General features: G+C 40.4%; 2 protein-coding genes across 6 annotated transcripts in view; one reads left to right on the forward strand and one right to left on the reverse strand.

Annotated features, from left to right (window-relative positions):
- Positions 1–16,925, reverse strand: part of NFKB1 (nuclear factor kappa B subunit 1) — a 58,595-nt gene extending 41,670 nt beyond the window's left edge. For 2 of the 4 annotated variants that reach the window (XM_042811764.1, XM_042811763.1), the window contains exons 1-3: positions 15,932–16,067; positions 4,391–4,443; positions 3,253–3,337 (exon numbers count right to left, since the gene is read on the reverse strand). In XM_042811764.1, coding sequence (XP_042667698.1) covers positions 3,253–3,337; positions 4,391–4,443; positions 15,932–16,052 — 259 coding nt within the window. In that variant the 5' untranslated portion in view covers positions 16,053–16,067. Of the gene's footprint in view, positions 1–3,252; positions 3,338–4,390; positions 4,444–15,931; positions 16,068–16,442; positions 16,550–16,854 lie in introns of those variants that run through there. The other 2 variants (XM_042811765.1, XM_042811767.1) reach the window with 2 other exon arrangements.
- A 2,217-nt stretch (positions 16,926–19,142) lies between these two features.
- The window catches only part of SLC39A8 (solute carrier family 39 member 8), a 114,957-nt gene continuing 113,714 nt past the window's right edge, over positions 19,143–20,385 (forward strand). For both annotated transcript variants that reach the window (XM_042811429.1, XM_042811427.1), the window contains exon 1: positions 19,143–19,264. Coding sequence is in view for 1 of the 2 variants with exons in the window: in XM_042811427.1 (XP_042667361.1) it covers positions 19,214–19,264 (51 nt within the window). In the remaining variant the exon portion in view is untranslated. The remainder of the gene's footprint in view (positions 19,265–20,385) is intronic.

The following is a 20,385-nucleotide window of genomic DNA, read 5'->3' on the forward strand; positions in this document are numbered from 1 at the left end:
TTTTTTTTTTTTTTTTTTTAAAAACAGCATCTTCTTCGTCCCTCAACGCCTTTCCTCTCAACAGCAAGCATCATAGAAGGCTTGGCAGAGTAGATTCAAGAAACAGCGGTAGTTAAAGAAAACCAGAAAAGTGCAATTTTAGCAGCCTACAGGTGACATCCTTCAGTTGCTGATGAGCCTGCTTCAACCTCACAGGTTTAGTCTGTAAGAACTAAACTTTACTAAGAAAAAAACCCAGCACTTGAATGCCAACAGCTGGTTAGACGAGAACCTCTACAACCAAAATAATATCTCCAAAATTCAAAACATCTCTAACTCGTACACATAGCACTACATTTTATGGTTGCAGATAACATTGTACAACCAGAAAACAGTAAGAAACACCCAAATTTGTAAAAGACTTTGCTCAGAGCTCTTCCTATTTCCTCTCCAATTTAAGGCATCACTTCTTTGTCCCCCAATGTAGCAGTGGACATCACACTGCTGCATACCTGCTTCTACACCTCCTTAGTACATGAAGGATAAGTACCTGGCTCTCAAAAGCAAGATGCTTCCCAGTGAGCAAAGAACCTGCTGACTTCATGCCATGCTGCCCTTGCTGCTGAAGGTGTTTTAAAACATACAGCTCAGTCCTGCAGTTTGCACTGTTACAAAAGGCGTTGTAAATATAATTTTTTTCACAGAAGGCACACACAGACTACTTCTCCTTCTAGATTTAAATGTAAATGTAGAACTTGACCCAAATAACCATCTACTCCAGCTTTAGAGCCAAAATAACCAAGCACTAACCACAGTTTTTACTTAAAACTGTTGTGAGACAGAAAAAAAAAAGTGAGTAGAAAGATTTGAACACTGACAATTGCATGGAGAAAATCCTTGCCTCATATCTCAAATGTTTTTCTGCTATTACTGTAAACAGATGACAGAACATCTGTCATCAGAAAGTCCCCAGATTCCCCGGCTATTTGTTGATTCACCTACACTGGCATGTTACAGCAATCCATAAATACATCACACCTGCCTGCCAATGTAGTAAGTCTGACATTGTTCATTTACAAATGCACAGTTAGATGGCATTTAAGTAATAATCTAGTCTGAAACTCACGTCTGTGATAACCTTAAAAGGGAACTATAACAAGGAGGGGAATCAACTTTTTACTCAGGTAGACAATGACAGGATAAGGGGGAATGGTTTTAAGCTCAAGGAGGAAGGTTTAGATGGGATGTCAGGTGGAAGTTCTTCACAGAGAGCAGTGATGTGCTGGAGGGGGCTGCCCAGAGACCTTCTGGATGCTCCGTCCGTGGAGCTTTTCAAAAGCAGGGTGGATGGGACCCTGGGCAGCCTGCTCTAGTACCAGAACTGGAGGTTGGTGGCCCTGCCTGTGGCAGGGGTGTGGAACTTGACTGTCCTTGGGGTCCCTTCCAACACAAGACATTCTGTGAGTCTATGATTATTTCATACTTCTTGACTGAATCCCATTTTATACACAGAGAATGTGCCAGCTACATTGCAGCAGTAGACAAGATCAGTGCAATAAAGAAAAATTAATAAACAGCAGCTAAGTAATTTTGCTAATTAAGGATATAGCTGGAACTAGCCCTGAAAGAGTCTTTTGAGATTACAGATTCCAGAGAATTCTTGACTCCCCCACATGGTTTTTAAACAGCTGTTTTCCAGCTTAGACAGGAAATAGATATCTGAAAATCAGTTTTATATGTCTGAATATTTTGTATGGAATGAGCCTGGCATGAAGACTATAAAGTAAGTTCAAAAGGTAGATGTAAGAAAGATATCACTGTGGGGAAATCAAAATACCAATAAGGTCAACCGTCTCATAAAATCTCTAGGAGAGCAGGGATGGCCCATTAATCTTACACAAGTGAGTCTTACTGTACAATTTTACCTGCCTTATTGAAAATGCACTGCAAATAAATGATACCAATATTCATTTGTTGGATATTTTTCCATATTTGTCAAGAGCTTTGCTCATCAGTGCATTTTACCTTGAAACAAGTTATCTGTACTGTGTGTTTGTCTTGATCCTTGCTCACATCTTCTCAGTCAAGAAAACTGAGGTATGCTTTAAATCATAAAAAGCACTGACAGAGTAAGTGTATATTTTTTAAATCTGCATTTATTATTACATTAGGGTAGAATTTTAACTACAAAATAAAAGGCCAATCACTTATCTCATTTGGTCCTTTACACCTTCACTGCTATCAAGTTTCTCAAATATATATAAAATACAACATACAATATGGGTTTGCTTTTTCAACAAAATAAAGCAATCTGCAATGCAGAAGACACTACCTATGTCTTTATAACATAGACTTCAGCAAATCAACAAGACAAAGTGCTGTGTTAAAAGATATTACCAACTATATTAAAGATAGAAAATCAAGAGAAATCTCATACGGTTAAACAGATTTTTATTCTCCTCCTCCTTTTAAATCAGCTGTTTTAACAAATTAAGCAGGAGAAACGCAATTTTCTAAATTAAAAATTTTTAATTAATAAGTACAAAGACATTGAATACCAAAACTAAAGCAAGATTGATCAAGCAGCTACTACTGGCTAAAGAGTAACACATTTCATCTTCCTGTTCTGGAACTATCCTGCAAGAAACACATATTAGACTTTTGCAGAACCCTATTTGCTCATTTTCACTATTTGGTTACAAAATCTAACACTGAGATTTCAAACATGTAAAAATTCCGGAAGTCGTCAGGTACATTTAATACCAAACTGCTACATTACAGGAAACACAGAAGTCACCAAGAAGGAAAAACACATTTGAATGATACAGGAAGTTGCATATACTCTACATTTTATCAGTGAAAAACAAGCACCTTAAGAATTATTGCGACAAATAAAATACTATTTAAGATGAAGGAGAAAAAAAAAGGACATGTTGCACCCTGCAAACTGGCAATACAAACATCACTGAGTATGCAAATTTAGAACAATAATTATAAAAACAGGTCACTCAAAGCTCTTTGGTTAAAGCAATTAACTGACAAACTTTCAGTTTCTGTACAAGTCAAATGAAAATTAATTTTGTCTCCCTTGAAACTTTCATAAAGGTAAGTGATGCTTGAAGATATAATATGAAGTCAAATCAATGTACATCTTACCATGTAGACAAACTAGCCTCTGAAAAGAACTTCACACACACAAAACAACAATAACAAAGAAAAGAAGCCAGGAGAAACAGCACGAAAATAACACAATCAAACAGCAACAGTTCCTACCTGTTCGTAGTGGTAAGTCTGAAGTGATGTAGCCTGTATTATTAAATATTGTATTCATTCCCATGAGCTGGTCCATTGCAAACATCTATATTGAAAGAGAGTACATTCTTCATTACTATACATACAAACCGTTTCCTAAAGCAACTTTTAGGAACAAATTTCGAAGTTATCTACAGTGATTCAGATCCCAATAAGTAAACACTTTATGTCTGGTTTATTTTTGCTGTCAACAGGAATGCCAGCAAAGTCGATAGTAGTGAAAGTTTCACCAGTGTGACATGACTGCACTGAGCTCAGCACAGTTTCTAAGCTTGCATTTTGCTTACAGACTAGCGGTCATCAGTTGTTTGTTCAAAAGAGATGAGATGCCAAATTCTGAAAATCTGACCCTACATGACTTGCTCGAAGAGCCACTTAAGTTTTAATTTCAAATTCTGCAATTAAACCCCACCAGACCACATTCCTTATTCAAATAAATCTACAAATTCTAAAGCAAGAAAACAGAATGCCTAGGCTAAATTACAGTTTGTGTTTTGAATATTGACATGTCTTAACCCACTGTAATTGCTGTCGAGTAAAATCTTCTAAAGTGGAAGCATAAAAGAGAAAATCCTCTCTTCTTGGAAATGAAGGTGAGTAGAAAGGGTCTGTTCACTCCAACCTTCCACTCAAATTATTCTCACAATTTAAATGAATCATGAAATGATCTAATGAGATGTGGAATTGCTGTGGAAAAGCCAAGATCTGTGCGAGTTAAAGAACATTCTAGTCATCAGTATCAATGCAAATTTCACCAGAAATGACACAAATTAACTTATCAGTGTGTCAGGGGCCTTATTTTCAGATCAAGTCTAATGCCTATCACAGGATGAAGTTCAGAGCAAATGTCACAGGCAGACAGGCCACAAAAATGAGATGTTTCTTTAAACAAGCCTGTTCCTCCTGTAGACTTCAGCCATTCCACCAATGGTAAGGTACTTTACTGGTCATGGAAAAGCTGGCTTAAAAAATAAAAGTAGCTGGAATGCTTTTATATTTCAATGCTCTTAAACCTAAGAAATGACAGGACAATATAAGAGGAAGACAGAAAGACCCAGAATAGAAAGGAGGGATTTTGAAAATACACAAACCCACTTACTTGGGGATCTGACACTCCCATAATATATGGATCCTCTCCTGCCATTTTAAGTCCTGAAACACAGAAAGAATAAGAACTCTAACTTTTCTTTTCAATATAGATGAATACTCAAAGTCAGATGAGCTAAAAAGCCCATCACTGACCCATCTTAATTTACTTATAGTATTAGTGATTTATAAAATGCTCCCGAAGTTCCCCAGTATTTGCACAGAACAGGCTAAGGACAGGACCAGCTACACCTAGGATCTTCCATTGCTTGCTCCCAAGCAACACAAGTCCTGAAGTCAAAATTTATTGCAAAATCATTAAAATTAGGAATTAATTTGTATCTCTCTTTAGCCTGACTATTCTGCTTGAGTAAGCAAAATCATTATCATAGCATAGCAAAGGAACCACTGCATTTTTATACAACAAAAAGTCTTAAAATCACTAATGAATGAATCCTAACTTCTTGTGAAGTACTACTAACTGAAAGATTAGGATCTCCAAGAAAGAACACTCAATGTTTTTTCTTTAAATACAAAAATGAGTCAAATATTGACTCCTTTGAAGCACCTTTCTTTCCTGAGGTCCACAAATGTTTGGCATCCAGACACACATAGTGCTGACAGTGACAATTATGGCTATACAAAAAAAAAAACAGCCCTCTGTAGAGGTCTTGATGTCAGTGCTGGTCACTGGAAAATTTTCGCCTGCCTTATCTTTCCAGGACATGTAATGGTAAGCCAGTAGTGAAACTTGGAAATTTTCTTAAGAACTTTCTAAGTCTGCTTTAAAATATAGCTATTATTTCTTCTCATGTAAACATTATTAAAAGAACTACGATTCCGTTGTTTAAAAAAAAAAAAAAAAAAAAAAAAAAAAAAGGCTCTCCAAGGAGACACCTGAAAATAACAATAGTTAGAATTTCAAGAAACTCATGTCTGCACACACACAGACATTCTGAATATGGGTAATAACTAATAACAGTTACAAACATGTTGCTGGCACTCATATTCCACCAGAGCAAACATGAATCATGTTTCAAAGCGAACCAGTAAACAGGTAAAGAAAAACTGAGTCACTACATGCACTCTGCCAAAATTAGGCAAATGTCCAATAGATAACTGGAATATTTGGATGTTTCACTTTGACGGAGACTCAGACCATTAATGAACTGCAGTGACAGCACACAGCCACCCGTAATACACCAGGAGAAAACTGGTGAAAATTTTAAATGGTGAAAGAGGAGACATTCAATACAGTCATGTCTTCCAGCAAAGAAGAGGTCCATATGGATAAAATGATTTTTTAACCTAGAAAATAAAAGCACTTGCTTGTTTATAGTCCAATTTTAGGAATAAATATTTACCAATATCCATTTGCTGTATTTGAGCAAATACCAAAGAATTGGTCATAAGATTTCAGCCAAAAAATGAGTAGTAGCTGAAACAGCCACAGATACTCATACTGTACCTCATTACCCATCACTTGAGCAACCTAGACACCAGCCAGTCACGTTTCATAACAAGCACTTTCTGTAAGGACTATTTTCACTAATAATTGTTAATACAAGGCATTTGTAACAAAACCTTCTGCATACTATGAACTTTAGATTCTGAAAGACGTTTTTCTTTGATGTTATATTTGCATAAACAGATCACAACTCTCATCACTCATTGACAAGTTACTGAAATCACTGAAAAGACTGTACTCCAGTTTTTGGCAAACACTTCCCAACTGAAGGTATGGATGTTACGGTAAACAATTTGAGAACCTCAATAGCCAACATGTTTTAGGAAGTGCCATCTACACCCACAGCTGCACACTGACCAGGTAACCGTAACTACAATGGCCAGATTTCTTCTGAACAAGCAGAATAAAATCTTTTCCCTAAGTCTTGTTTTGTCATCTCTCGTGTTTAATTTCTTCCTATTTCCTGAGTCATATAAGCAAAGTTATGTTTAGAAATACCTAAAATTCCCAGATAAGACTAACAAAGATTCTGAGGAACTAAGATCAATCGCAACTGTCCAGTTTGCTAATTGCATACTTCTCAAACTTTTCACACAGAACATCTCACAACTTTATCTGCAAGCCCAACAGGATAAACTTAACGCAATTTTCCACCGCCTTTGCCCTACTCTGTTTTCTCTGACTGCATCACTCTCACTCCAGCAGAATTCTGTGGGAAAACCTGTGATTTGTAGTTGAAAAATACTGTAGAGGCAGTACTACTGAAAACTTTTAATTTAACGACCTGTGGGACCAAAGTTATCTCAGAAATAAATGTCTGTTAGCATCAGTCCTTCAAATTCACCTTATCAGAACTGCTATTTCTGGTTTGGGTTTTTTTTTTTTGGCAGATCCAAGGAGTAACAACATCCCCAGAGCAAAGATGAACGTTCCATTCAGAAGCAAGGTTGCTACCTGCATACTGCACTGCAGGTCTGTATTAAAGCATTTGTAACCAGACACTAAGAACAACCACTCAAGCACCAACAGCACAGGTACTTCTTACTTAAGCTGCAGTTCTGGGGGGAAAGGTTAAAGACATTCTTTCTGGAGTGAATGCTAAGCTGGTTTATTATAAATACAGAATGACTTAGATGTGCAAATATTCAGCTTTGTGTATATGAATTGACACTTGAGTGCCTTTTCAGGGCATAGACAAAAATTAACCCAGCAATTTAAAATGAGCCCTCTAGATGCCTGAGAACACTTTCTGTTTTATTGCGTGCTTTGTCTCTTTCAAAGACAAACAAAGGACAAAACTGTTCCCATACCTCCAGAACAGCATTTCTGCTTGGCATTTTTTTAACTATCAAATCTCTAAGCTTCCTCTTCTTCTAAGAAGACTGTGGCAAATGCAGGAAATGTCAGTAACATGACAGAAAAAAACCCACGAACATGTGCACAAAATCAGACTATCATTAAAGACAGAGCCTAACACTTAATTGTTTCTCTTTTAATTGCCCTCTCCCCATATTGCATGAATTTCTATGCACCTTCCCAGCACGCATAAAAGATGAGCACCTACCACGAGTAGCTTTGTTCACTCTCACCTTTTGAAGAGAGGTACCTGAGCCATTCTGCAGCTCAGAGATGGTTCTTATTCAAGCTGTATCTGCTGCTATATGCAAGGTCAGAAATACAACTCTCATTTGAAGACAACTGGGATTAAAGCTGTTTCATGGAAGTTTGTTTTACCATATATGTCTGGTTCCCATATAAATTTCCAGATGCCTGCAGACCACAATGAACCAGGACACTATCTACCCTGGAGATCCTCTGAAATCTTTCAGACGAGGGCACCCAGGAACTAAACGTTTCAACTCACAGTAGTTTTCAGTGTGAATATTCAGGGAAGGCTGAAGGAACATCATTTTGCTCATAGCACAATGGGGAAACCCTAAAAAGCTCCATTTGTTCAAAACCAAACCGCTGCACCTACTGAGGGAATTTAACTGTGCACACAGGTACTCTTCCTCTCTCCTCCACAATGAGTCAGTTACTCTCATGCAAAAAGCTTTTAAAAATGATTTAAAAAAACAAAACAGGCAGACATATGGATTCATACACATATATGGAACCTGACTGGATTGCACCAATCAACAGATCATAATGGCAGATAGTTTGCCTCTCTCCTCCTCTTCAATATACCTGAATAATACCTGGTACAAGCAGCCACTGACAGAAGAACACAGAATTCATTTACTGTATTCTGAATGTTTATATAAAAGCTCCATATGGATCAGACATTTAAATTGGAAAAATCATAATTCATTTAGGAACACCATTATTCAGGAACACAATTGCACAGACAAGCATAACCTAATGCAACTACTAGAAATCAAACTTTAATATCTGATCCAGACACTAATACCCAGTTATTTAAATATATTTCTCACTCAGCAGATGCATGCCATTAAAAAATAAAAAATAAAATCAAGACTTCAGACTCCATCCTAGCTTTGTTCTCCTAACACTGGCTTGGGTAAAAGCCCAAATAGTGCACACACAATTAGATTAGGATGGCTTCTTATTCCTGCTAATAGGAAATAAATTATTTTGAATACTCCCTAAATAAGAGGTCTGCTCCAAAAGTAATGCTCCCTGTATCACTATCTTGCCCTGTGATGTCAGAGGCAGGTGTTGGTGGTATGGCAGTAGATGTTGAACCCTCCCACCAATATTCCATTTAATTATTGTGAAATGGATGGCAACAGAGGGGCAGTTTGACAAGACGGCGGTGGGTATGAAGCAAAGGAAAGGAAAGGAAATGAATTCCATTTGGCAAAATAAAACTGCACCCAGTGACACTACATAATGCTTGTTGAACGTATATGGAGATCAAACAGTGCATGTGAGTACAGTGGGGTGGTAGGTGGAGTGTTTCAGCACTGGTGACAGTGGGCCATCTGGGCTGGCACGGATTTTATGAGCACAGCATGCAGACTTTTGTTCATTGCTGCAAAAATGAATAGCCAATGGTAATAACTATGATGAAAAATAGTGGTTTGTAGCTGGAAATTCGCTGTATCAACTAATGTTATTGTTTGTATCTGCTGTAGTTTCCAAGGAAATAAACAGGAGGCATTACTTTCAGAGCAACCTACGCAGTTGCAACGTCCCCCTCAGCCCCAAAATAAATGTAAGCTTTAATCCCCTAATTCTGAATAGTCAAGTTTTGAAGTGCACTGGTAAACTTACAGATGAAGATAACTCTTCACATAGAACCAGCTGAAAAACACCATATGTGCTTCCTTTCCCAGACCTTCAAAGAGACACGGTAAGCACGTCTCTACTTTTCATCTACGAATATGTTGGGGATACACTGCTCTGTTTTCTTTTTTTGTTTTATCAGTTTGCAGTGACAAAGGATAGAGAGTTTTACCAACTTCTCTATCCCACAAAGACTTTCCTCATCATAAATGAGTGATGCACAATGGAGACTCAATGGCCACTCATCTCTTACATTTCTTCAACCTCTTAAACTACTGTGACACAACGTCCATTATATCCTCAGAAAATGAACACAAAGGACTTGCATTAGGGTGTCTGCCTGCTGCTGTGTTTTAAAATATAAAGCATCAACTCATCTTCCTAAAACACGTCCACTATTTTTAGCTAGTTCACTGTAAAGACTGAGCTCAGGACAGATTAATATTTTATGGAAAAAGGTTTGTCTATAGCACAGATCAGCGTAACGGGATAGAAATTAAGACATTCTGTAAAAGGCAGACTGGAGGTATGTATGCCACTGGGTGATGATCTTTATTACTCAAAGATCATTACAGTCTTGAACTGGAATTAGCCTGACAGTATAAAGAAAGTTTTCATTTTGAGGAACAGCCCTTCTCACCTTTTAGGGTTGGGATTCAAAAAGCAAAGGTAACCTCAAGACATGAGAAACACAACTATCACACTTCAAGTGACCTGACTAACATACTGAAAGCACACTTCTTCCTGCATTTTCTTCTAGCAGGGTCTTTTTCTCTTTAATTTGGCTTTCATTGTAATTTAACTGTTAAAAATAAGTTTCTTCAATCAGACACAATGAAAATTTGCTGTGGTTATGCTCCTAAGCCTACTTATTTTGCTTATTAAAAACAGGATTAAGGATGAAAGAGAGACAAAGACTCTTTTTTGTTTTGTATGTGTTTTGTATATATCTCTCATTCTATGTGCCCCCCCCATTTGGGCTATGCAACACAGCAGACTCTCTGATGAGAGAACTCCACACAAGAAGCATCAAGTTCTTGGAAATTCTCCAGCAGTCTTGATACACTGAGCTAGAAACAGTAACTGCTATGCCGTTCAGCCTCTGCAGGGTTTCACCTGGTACTGTTTACTTCTCTATTTACCCCTTTTAAGAGTAACTATCCATCCTTGCTCACTTTCCTAACAATCTGTACACAGAAAACTGTTTTAGACCAGCATTTCCAGAAATGCAGGGAACACAGTGCGCAATACAGATGCTGCAAACTGCCAGGTAGGGTTGGAACCATAACAAGAGTGCAATGAGATGAATTTGGCTAGACAGAGAGCAACAGGCTGCTTGGAAAGAACAAAGACACTGTTCCAAGGCATTCAGACTGAAGCCTTCAGCAGCATCCTAGAGCATCCTAGAGCATCCTAGAGCACACCTCCACTGACATTCAGCCTTTTCACCTTGCTCTGGACATCCCTCCCACCTTCATCCAGTACTTCAATTCCCCTGAAACCCAGCTTTTTTTCCCATAATACAATTTGCACTGCTCAAGGGCAAAAGCCTTTGAGGCAAAATATATTCTTAGAAAAGCACTGGGGGGAAAGGGAAGGAAGTTAGAGAATTGCTCTTATCTATTTCTGCATAGAACAGCAGGTTTAGATCTTCTAAAGCTTCAAGATGCAAGTTATGTCATGAACCTGCAACAGTTAAATACACATTAAATGGACAAGCTTCATTTCTTTCAAGTCTTTCTAACCACTTAAAATTTTTAGAGCTTAATAAAAGATGTTTTTCTTAAGAAAAATGAACCCATTTTTTGTTAAAAGCAATATAATAGGGACTACTGTACAGGCAGGGTTCCAAGCATTTGCTGGCATTTGGAACACATTTTCCAAACCTGCCTAAAGCAGGTCAACACAACTAGGCTCCAACAGCTGCTGACTACCAGCACCCTGCACTTCCAACACCGCGCGCATATGGAGCTGCTGCAGAAATTGTTTCAGGGGAAGAACAGGAGGGAGCGGGGAAAGGGAGGGAAAAGAAGGGAGACACCTCCCTCACAAACACTAGGAAAGCAAAATCTCAGCAAAGAAAAGGTTTCACTAATGGTTATTTACATTGCTCTCAATTACACACTTTGTCTCCACTCACTTTAATAAATTACACTGTTTCTGAAGTCCCTGGACAACGATTTAGAGTGGACAAAATATTTGTCATTTAGATTAACATTGTCCTGAGGCCCAATTGGGAAAAACAGAATAAATGTGAGACATATAAAAAGGTTTTCCCTATAGACATATATAAAGGTTTTTCCAAACGGATGAAAAAAGTGCTACAGAAAGCAATCCCCGGGGTTATTCAAAATAAAAGGTGATTAAGAGCTGCAATATTCTGAAACATACAAAGTAAACAGAAACAAAAACATACGAGAATGTCACTTTTACTCATATCATGATACAGACATCAAACACAACCAGAACAGTATGCTTAAAAGCATGAAAGCAATTGCTAGCTTGTGGAAGTTGACAAGAAGCCCCCATCAATTATGGTTGCTGGTTTTTTTAAGGATTTTTCTTTTTAATGGATTTTAATTCAATTCATTCATGAAATTTGCTTTTAAAAGTTCTAAAACAGAAGGAATATTAGGCATCTGTAACTTCAGTGCTGTGGAGTTGTTTTGAGTAAACTACTCTCAATATAAATCTCAACATTCAACTTCTGCAGTACAAGTAGGTAAATCGTGCTCGCTATTTCCTTAAGCTAACATACAGAGTTATTATCTACTAAAAACGATTTCAGTGTAAGCATTCAGCAGTAAGAAAAGAGCCGTGCAGAGGCTTTTCTTTCTTCAAACGCCACTTTCCCCTGCAGATTCTCATCCATAGAATTCTGAAGCTGCAGTGACACTATATAATCCAAGATGACACAACTTGTCTGTTTGTTTTTCTAGCACACCAGCACAAATTGCCTCCTCTTGTTATTAACAGGGTTTGCTCATTATTTCCTGTTGGATGGGCTGGGGAGTTGTTGCTGTTTTTTTTTAATTAAAAAAATGCTGACATAAAATTTCAAAATATTTTCTAAGATGCACCATTGGACAACAGTATTAAAACTACAAACCACTTGGGAAATGAAAGTGATTGCAAAGATTAAAGATTTCAAAAGAGGGCAATGCTTTGAATCTGAAATTTTTAGTGCAGAATTACCCACAGGAAATGGAGAGTCAGAATTATTAACTCACATAACCATCACGCTAAAAGGAAAAATTATAGCATAAGGAAACTTATTTGGCAGATAATGTAACAGCTGCTCATGTAGTCCATGTAGTCATGTAAGTACCTTTACAACCAAGTTCTTTGCCTGTTTTGATCCTTTACCAAATGCCAAAGCAGCAAGCCAACATAACAACAAACTGTTTTTCCAGGACAACTTTAGAAGAAAATAAAAATGTTTTTATTAAACACATTCAAAACAATTTAAACCAAAGCAATAAATGGCATTCAAATGTATCAGAGTGTGCTTGTCGCATATACTTAATGCTAAGTATATGTAAAAACACTGAGGTTTAACACGGCAAAACAACTCCATTAAGTGCACTGTATTTTAGCCACAAGGTGGTAACTTCACTTGAAGTAACCTAAAAATTTGTGTTAAAATGCTGTTACTTTTTGCTGTAGATTAAGAAGAATCGCTGAATGTTCTTTAGGAATACCCTCGTTCGTTTAAAATTGTTCAAAGTTAAATACTAACTCAAAGAGCACACACATACCCACTTCAGAAGCCCTAAGCGAAATGAATCATCAGTACTAAAGAGTAAACCTTTTCCTTTTTGAGGAGAGAAAGAACAGCGCTGCTGAGAAGCTAAACAACAAGGAAACCCAGAGGTCCAATTCACATAAGGTTTGCCATATCAGCAGCTGCTTGCACACAGGTTCCGAAGTCCTACTGAAGGACAGCCTTCATTTAAAGAACACAGCTGCAAAGAAGGGCTCAGCAGCAAGGGCAGTTAGCACTGCAAGCACAGCAGCGAGCCAATGAATCCTCGGTATCCCTTGGCTCATCAACAGCCTCTGAAAATACACCTCGGCAGAAATGGTTGGTTAAAGAAGTGACACAGGCAGCTGAACCACAGAGGTCGAACCGAGAACAGCATCAGTGCGGTTATGCCAAGTGCTCTAACGCTGAGGCATCCCAATCTTCCTCGGCCCAGGGCTTAAAGCTACAGCTGCAGAGTGGTTACTATGGCTTCTATTTTCCCCTTCATGTTTTGCAGAGAAATAACAAAACTCCCTCAGCATTAATTTCTCCAGTAGACTCTAACGTAACAAAGAACATTTAGACTAAACTAATGCAACTTAAAACAAAAACCACTCGCTTTGATGACTTCATGTGTGTTACAGTTCGTCCATAAGTATGCAAGCACAAAAGTACAATTTTCAAAACAAAACAACACAAACACACACAACGCAGACCTACTTCGCTTTTGATCTGTGATACCAGTGCATTTTGCTCTACGGATTGAATTCTAGCTTAGCTAGTTCTGTTTTAAGTGAAGAGAAAAAGAAATGTGACGCTGCTTTTCAGAACACCGAAGCTGAAAGGGGAAAAAAGAAACGCACGCAGTAGCAACAGCAACTTCCTCCCCACACACGGTCTGCCAGCTCCATCGAAATCCTCAGCAAAGGCTTTCACCTTGAGACCAGAACCATGTGGAACATCTCTTCAAACCTTACTTCTCAATCTGCCAGCAGCACTTCAATAAAATAAACCTTTCACTGAATTCTTCCTATGCTCAAAATGGGATGCAAACATTGAGTCTGGCTGACCTAAGGGCACAATTAATGACAACTGTAATTATGATGCTACTGATGCAGAGCTTCATGAAAGGCTCACAGTTCACTTACTGGACATCAAATTACAAGCTCCATTTCTAAAAACCCTGTGTCAGCTGAAAGTGACCAAGACCAGAGTTTCTTTTTCATTATTTAACCTGAAATTTTCTCTTTTCCTTATCTGTTATTTTATGTCTGAGAACCAAAGAGAAGCGACCAATACATTAGAAAAAAAATTAAATCAACTTTAAACTTCTGTTTACTTAAGAAAAGAATAACAATTTTCTAAATGCAGACGTGTTTGTTCTAATGAGAGAGCTGGCACACATTTACAGCACTCAAAGTAGGAAGATTCTAGTGAGTGAGTTTTCACATGAACTATGTAAACACAGAATAATTACCCAGAATATCTTAAGGCTTCAGAATTTTCTGACCAACAGCTACACTGTAAGTCCTATTCTAAGTTAGTGAAAATGATAATATTGCTTTTTACCATGTGTTTGCAGCTTCAAGACATTCACTACTACTAAGGGAATCTTAAGCTTTTTGGGCAGCACAGGGGATCCTTGATGGTAAGGACTTCTGGGCCTTCCAACTTGGTTCTGGTCCCTCCAGAGCCACATGTGATGAGAAGCATGATAAAATGAATTCCAAACTGAACTTGGCTTTGGACCTTGCACGTATTCATCAACGAAGGCATAGAAAGGTTTTGGAGAAAGGGAACAATGAAGAAGAGGAAATTTATTTTCATGAAAATTAAATATATATATATATATATATATAAATATATAAATAAAACTGACTCAAATTTGTTTACGTGTAAGTGCCCAAATATTGGAATTGCATAACACTACCTCAAAAAAAGAAGCACATTTGCACTTACTTAAATTTAGAAAATTAAATGTGAAGTAACATTGACAAAAAATTGCTACTTCTCAATGAATGAAGCAGAAAATATTACAGTGTGCATCTCAATGAAGCACTGCTCTGCCTGTCAGCACCTCACCCTGTACAAAGATGACTTTTTCCACTTTTTCCTCTCCCAGCACATTTACTTTATCAGCAAAACATCACGAAGGCACTGACTGAACTAAATGTCTATGATTATGAAGTTCACTACATTAGAATTTTTAAAAAACACACAATACACACCATTACATGAAATGAAACAAAGCCACTCTCAATTTTAAACCCTCAACTCTGTTCAAAGTATTTTCATTACTCACAAGACAATTTCATTTTGTGTTGACTGTTGTCAATCAACATTTTTTCTTGGAAAAAAAAAAAAAGGATGGGGGAAGGGAGCAGAAGACAGAAAGAAGGCAGTGTTTTCCTCTTCTCCTCAATATTTCTGATTAAATCATTTTAACAGGTCTTTCATGTTTTGCAGTGCTAAGCTTCCTTGAAATCTCTGCTGCAATCTCCTGAAAACACTACGGTCAATCCTGACAATAACACTTCAGGGGATCATGCTGGTCAAATTACTGAGCCACAGAAGTCTACAGAACAGAGAACCTCTGGATAGTTACAGGCTGCTTTTTCCCTCTTTCATTTTCTCAATTAAACTGCATATTACAAAACACTGCAGACAGGATGACGTCTCCAAATGACATCTCGGTTAATGCTTTCCTAGAACAGACAGCCAGGAAATAACAAAGCTAGTTTAACCAAAACATTATTGCAACAGCCAATGCTTTGCAGCACACAGCACACACTCGAGATGTAAATAGGAACAAAGAGCCATATTTTCAACCTGTTCTGTCAGCCCACCACTGGTGGCAATGCACAGCACCTTCAGCCTCGTGCAGCAAGCACCGGTTTGGGGAAAGTTCCACTCAGTACTAAGCGTCTCTGTTAGAAGAGTAAATTAGAAGAGGACATCTGAAGAAAGGAACTAAACATGGCAAAGATTACAGGTGCTTTAAGGCAATTGTTTCGAGTCTGTACTACTTTATAAAGCACTACCCTTTAGCAAAGGCTCAGAGCATTTTTAAGCAGGAAGGCGAAGCGCAGTACCAAAGTCACCGGGATCTCTGCCTCCGAGCCTCATCCGGAAAATGCTCACGGGCACTCCTAATTTACTGATTTGAATGAAATTATCGCCGCGCACCGCATTACGATAACGGCCACGTAACATCGGCTAGAGTCAGAAACAGCGCTCGTTCGAGTGAGAGCGAAGTCAGCCACTAGCGCTTCTCCGCTCCGAGTTACCACGGGAGCCCAGAGCATCAACGGCTCCAAGCGCCCGCTCCGAGGAGCAGCCGAACGCAACGGCTCCCTTCCAAAGCGTCCTTCCACCGCCCTTCCGACACCGCGTGCGACGCGACGCTCCGGCCGCCCCGCCGCCTGCAGGCAGGCAGCGCGCCCAGGCGTGCAGCAGCCGTGGTGGGAGCGTCCCGTCGCACCACAGCCCCGGGGCAGCGTGTCCCCCGCGGCCGGCGCGGCGCGTCCCGTCCCCCCCCCCCCACACACACACAGGCGCGGGGGGCTCCTTCTCGGCTCGACAGACTTGTCCTCCGCCACGCACCGTGACGAACAGCGCGACGAGCCTCCTGCAGCCACTCCGGGAAACTCGCTGAAGAGCCGCGACGCGTACGTACGCAGAGCGACCTTTCAAACCCGCACCAGAAATATAAACAACAACAACAACAAAAAAGACAGGACGGCGGGGCGGCAGCCGCCCTTCGCACGAACTCGGCACCAGGAAGCGGGGAGTGCCCGCGCCCCGGCCAGCCGCCGGTGTCCGCCTTCTGACCCCCCCCACCCCAGCCGCCCGAGCGGCTCCGGCAGCCGCTCCCGATGCCCCAGGGCCCGGCCCAAGGGTCAAAGCTCCCCGCCCGCGGCACGGCGCGGCCGCCCGGCCCGGCGCAGGAAGCGCGGCCAGCGGAGGCAAACGGGCGCCGCGGGAGGGCCGGGCGGGAAGAGAGCAGCGGTCTCACCTGGCTCAGCGCAGGGCTGGCGGAGCCGCGCCGTCGTCGCCGTCGTCGCCTCCGGGTCCCGGCCGCGCACCCCTCAGCGCTGCGCCATGTCAGCAGCGTGACGCCGCCCGCGCCACGGCTCCGCGCGGACTTTCCCCAGTTCTTCCCTCCCCCGGCCCCGCTGCCGGCCCGCTGGCGAGGGCAGCCGAGCGGCACCCCGGCCCGCGCGGCCGCCGCCTGCCGTCCCTCCGCCCCTGCCCCCGGCCCGCCGCACTTCCTGACTGGAAATTCCCGCTGACGCTCCGGCGGCGCAACGGCCGCGCGGGAGAGCCGGGGCGGGGCGGGAGACAGCGCGCGGCCGCTGGGGGGCGGCTCGTGCCGGAGGCTCGCGCAGCCTCGCGCCCTCACAGCCCGCGGCGGGAGCGCCCTCAGCGCTGCGCGGGGCAGGTGCGAGGCGGCGGGCGTCGGAGCACTCCTACGGGCCCCAAGAAAGCCCCGAAGGGGGAAATATGCACGGAGGAACGTAAGCCTACTGATGTAGTACACCTTGCCGTTAGCTTCTTTGTAAAAGGAGGTTTACTGATTATCCACCACCTGAAAACAGCACGAGCAGGGAGTATAGGCTACGCAGCATCCTGTGGATTCGCCCTGCCCCTAGCAGAGCAGATGTCCAGGCCGATTAACTGCTGTAAAATGGCTACAAGTCTCACCACTAACCTGATTTCTCAGTGCTGAAGGCCAGTGCTGCAGAGCAGTGACAGAGTCTCTCACCGCAACTGAAGAAAGCCAGGCTGAGCTGTGTATAACGCATTTATCATGAACATTTTGTGAAATACTGCTGGGCCTTAAACTCATTTGCTGAGAAGCACCTCTGAGCACAGCCAGTTTGGCTCATCTGAGGCACATCAGCCAGAAACTCACTGGCACAAACTTGCGAGGGGCTCGATTTTCTGGTGCCAGAGCCACCTAAGATGGCACCTCACTCATTTAACTCAGAGCTGAAAATCAGAAATGATGAGAAAGGTTAAAAACTCAAACCAACAGCATTGTGAATGAAATGATTTTTGCTTCTTGTGTTGAAGCAAGAGACTCCTGTCCAGAGCAAAAATGGAGCCAGAAGAAATGACGTCAAATCATAAGCAACCTGTTAATTAGGTAAGGAAAAAAAAAGGGGAGTTTTTACCAGCGAGTAGTTATGTACCTGTTTTTAACACTATATGTACAACTCAATCACAAAGGGAGATTCTGCTGCTGAACACTCCCAATCCGTCCACATGTAGCTGATTCCATCCGTAGCAAGGGAGTAGGTTCAGCTATACAAACAGTTTGTCTACAAACTCTGGCTTGGAACAGAGATGTGCTTATTTGAAGTTGGTAATTATACTGCAAAAGGTGCTTAGAAATGCACCAGTTTGTCTCTATCTCTTAATATAGGAACTGAAATCTCATACAGGTTACTCATAAGAGTGTACAAGACAACAGCCATTTCCTTTATTCGTATTGCCAGTCTGTGATGCAAATCTAAAGGTACATTCACCCATTGTCTTCCCGATCCAAGTTTTCACAACTCAGCAGTTCTGAATAAAATGTTTTTTCTTAGGGGTAATTCCTGTACTCCCAAGACCTCATATTAATCTATTTCATAGAAGCAAGTGCTCTGCAGTAAGCAAAGCAAGTAAGAAGAGAACTGGGTACTAGAGCTCTGGAAAAAGGAAGTCTAGATAGATTTAAAATAAGAGAAGTGTTCTAAAAAAAGATTAATTTGAAAGAAAAGATGCCGTGTCACAGCTAGTCACAGGCATGCTCACAGAGCAAGACCTGCATGAACAAGTACCAGGAAACAAGACAAGACAGAGAAGTTCCAGAGCTTAAGGAGACATACCTGGTAGATTTGTTTTAAAAGGATGCAATATTGAATACTCACACTCAGCTTTCCTGATGGAATCCTAAGCAGTTTCCCAAGCATCTAGGCTTTTAAAGAAAAATGCTTTCTAAATGATATTTAGAGCATAATTATGTCATTCTTATAACTCAATACTGTAATGGGAACATTAACTCATTAGAAACCTACCATAGTATCAGACTGTAAGTCCATTGTTTTGTAAAACTGTCTTCATCGCCCACTCTACGTACGTGAATTGCTCAAAAGCACATGATTCCTACCTGAAAATCCAAATAAACAATTACTTCTCTAATCCCATTTCCACCAAGAAAGCTATGCAAGGCTCAGGTGTGAGCAGCTTGTAATCATTAACAATGCCACCTCTTTCCTGGAGAACATGGGCTGCACTGTTACCATTAGGACACTTCTGCACCTGGACACAATCAGTTCACAGATGAAGTGTATTTAAAGCTGAGATGGAAAGGGGGAGATGGGGAAATGGTTAGATTTGTGGTGGGTTCTCTGGTAGCAATGGAGGCAAATCAAGAGGTAAGGCTTTCCAGTTTTACTATTGCTTCAGTGGGCTATCTTAATGTGAAGTCTGTGTTTATTTAAGCTTTTTGATGTATTTTAAAAATGGGCAAATAATCTAGGAGTTGCCCTCTGTTCTTGCATTGCTATGCTTGCTCTGAGCAAAATTTCTGAGGTTAGAAGTCTTTGGCTTTGATGTTTGTGGGGGTTTGTTTTTGTTTTTGTTTTTTTTTTCCTCCTTTTTTCCAATTGTGTAGCTAATACTGCTAAGGAACAAGGCTTTTTCTCTGAGAAATAAGTTTTTTTTTTTTTTTTCCCCTATAGAAATATATGACAATGGATATATTTAAGACAAGCAGAGACTATGGATATTATTTTTTTTCACTTTGAGTATGCCCAAATTAGTTTTAAAAAAAAAAAATCAAGTTTCCTGATTCGTTTTCTCTTTCTGAAGTATTTACTGGAACTGAGACAGGATCTTTTTGTTCCTTCTTTTCTTTCAGTATCTGTGATACTTTAAACAGGAAGAAATGAGGGGAAAATCTAAAGTAGCTCTTGGGTAATGCTTCCTTTTAGAACTTCCAGTTGTCTTCATTGGTCTGGTAGGCTGTGATATTCAAATCTCTTCCTGGTTAATCTATTATTTATTTTTGACCCAGAAGTTCTAGCTCCAAAGCTGATTTGCCTTGGATGGTAGCCAGTGATTGTCTAGCACATGCTCCAATCCTCAGAGAGTGTTATCAGAACTTAGTTAATGTTTACTGTTAGCTCTGCCATTATCACCTGTAATTTGAATCCCCCAGGAGCAAGAAAGGAGAGTATATTAACAAGTTATGTGCGTTTATATAATGTTTTATTATTTTAAGACAAAATATACATTGAGCTGTGATGAAGTAGACAACAGAAATAGTACAAAATGCTTAAATAGGCAAAGCACATGTGGAAAGGCAACAGCAGTTTCTGGAGTTCAGTGATGCTACTAAATTTGCACATTGTGGCATCTGTGAGAAATATTTTCTATTAAATATGATGTTTTGATCTGGTGGATGGTGATGTGACCTAAATTTATCATGCATTTAATCAGGACATAGTTGAAAATAGCAATACCCTGCAAAACTCAAAATGGTGTGGTATCCCCT

Source organism: Centrocercus urophasianus, unplaced genomic scaffold, assembly GCF_019232065.1.
Source record: "Centrocercus urophasianus isolate 14NV4802_14NV808 unplaced genomic scaffold, USGS_Curo_1.0 seq_13, whole genome shotgun sequence".
NCBI classification, from domain to species: Eukaryota; Metazoa; Chordata; class Aves; order Galliformes; family Phasianidae; genus Centrocercus; species Centrocercus urophasianus.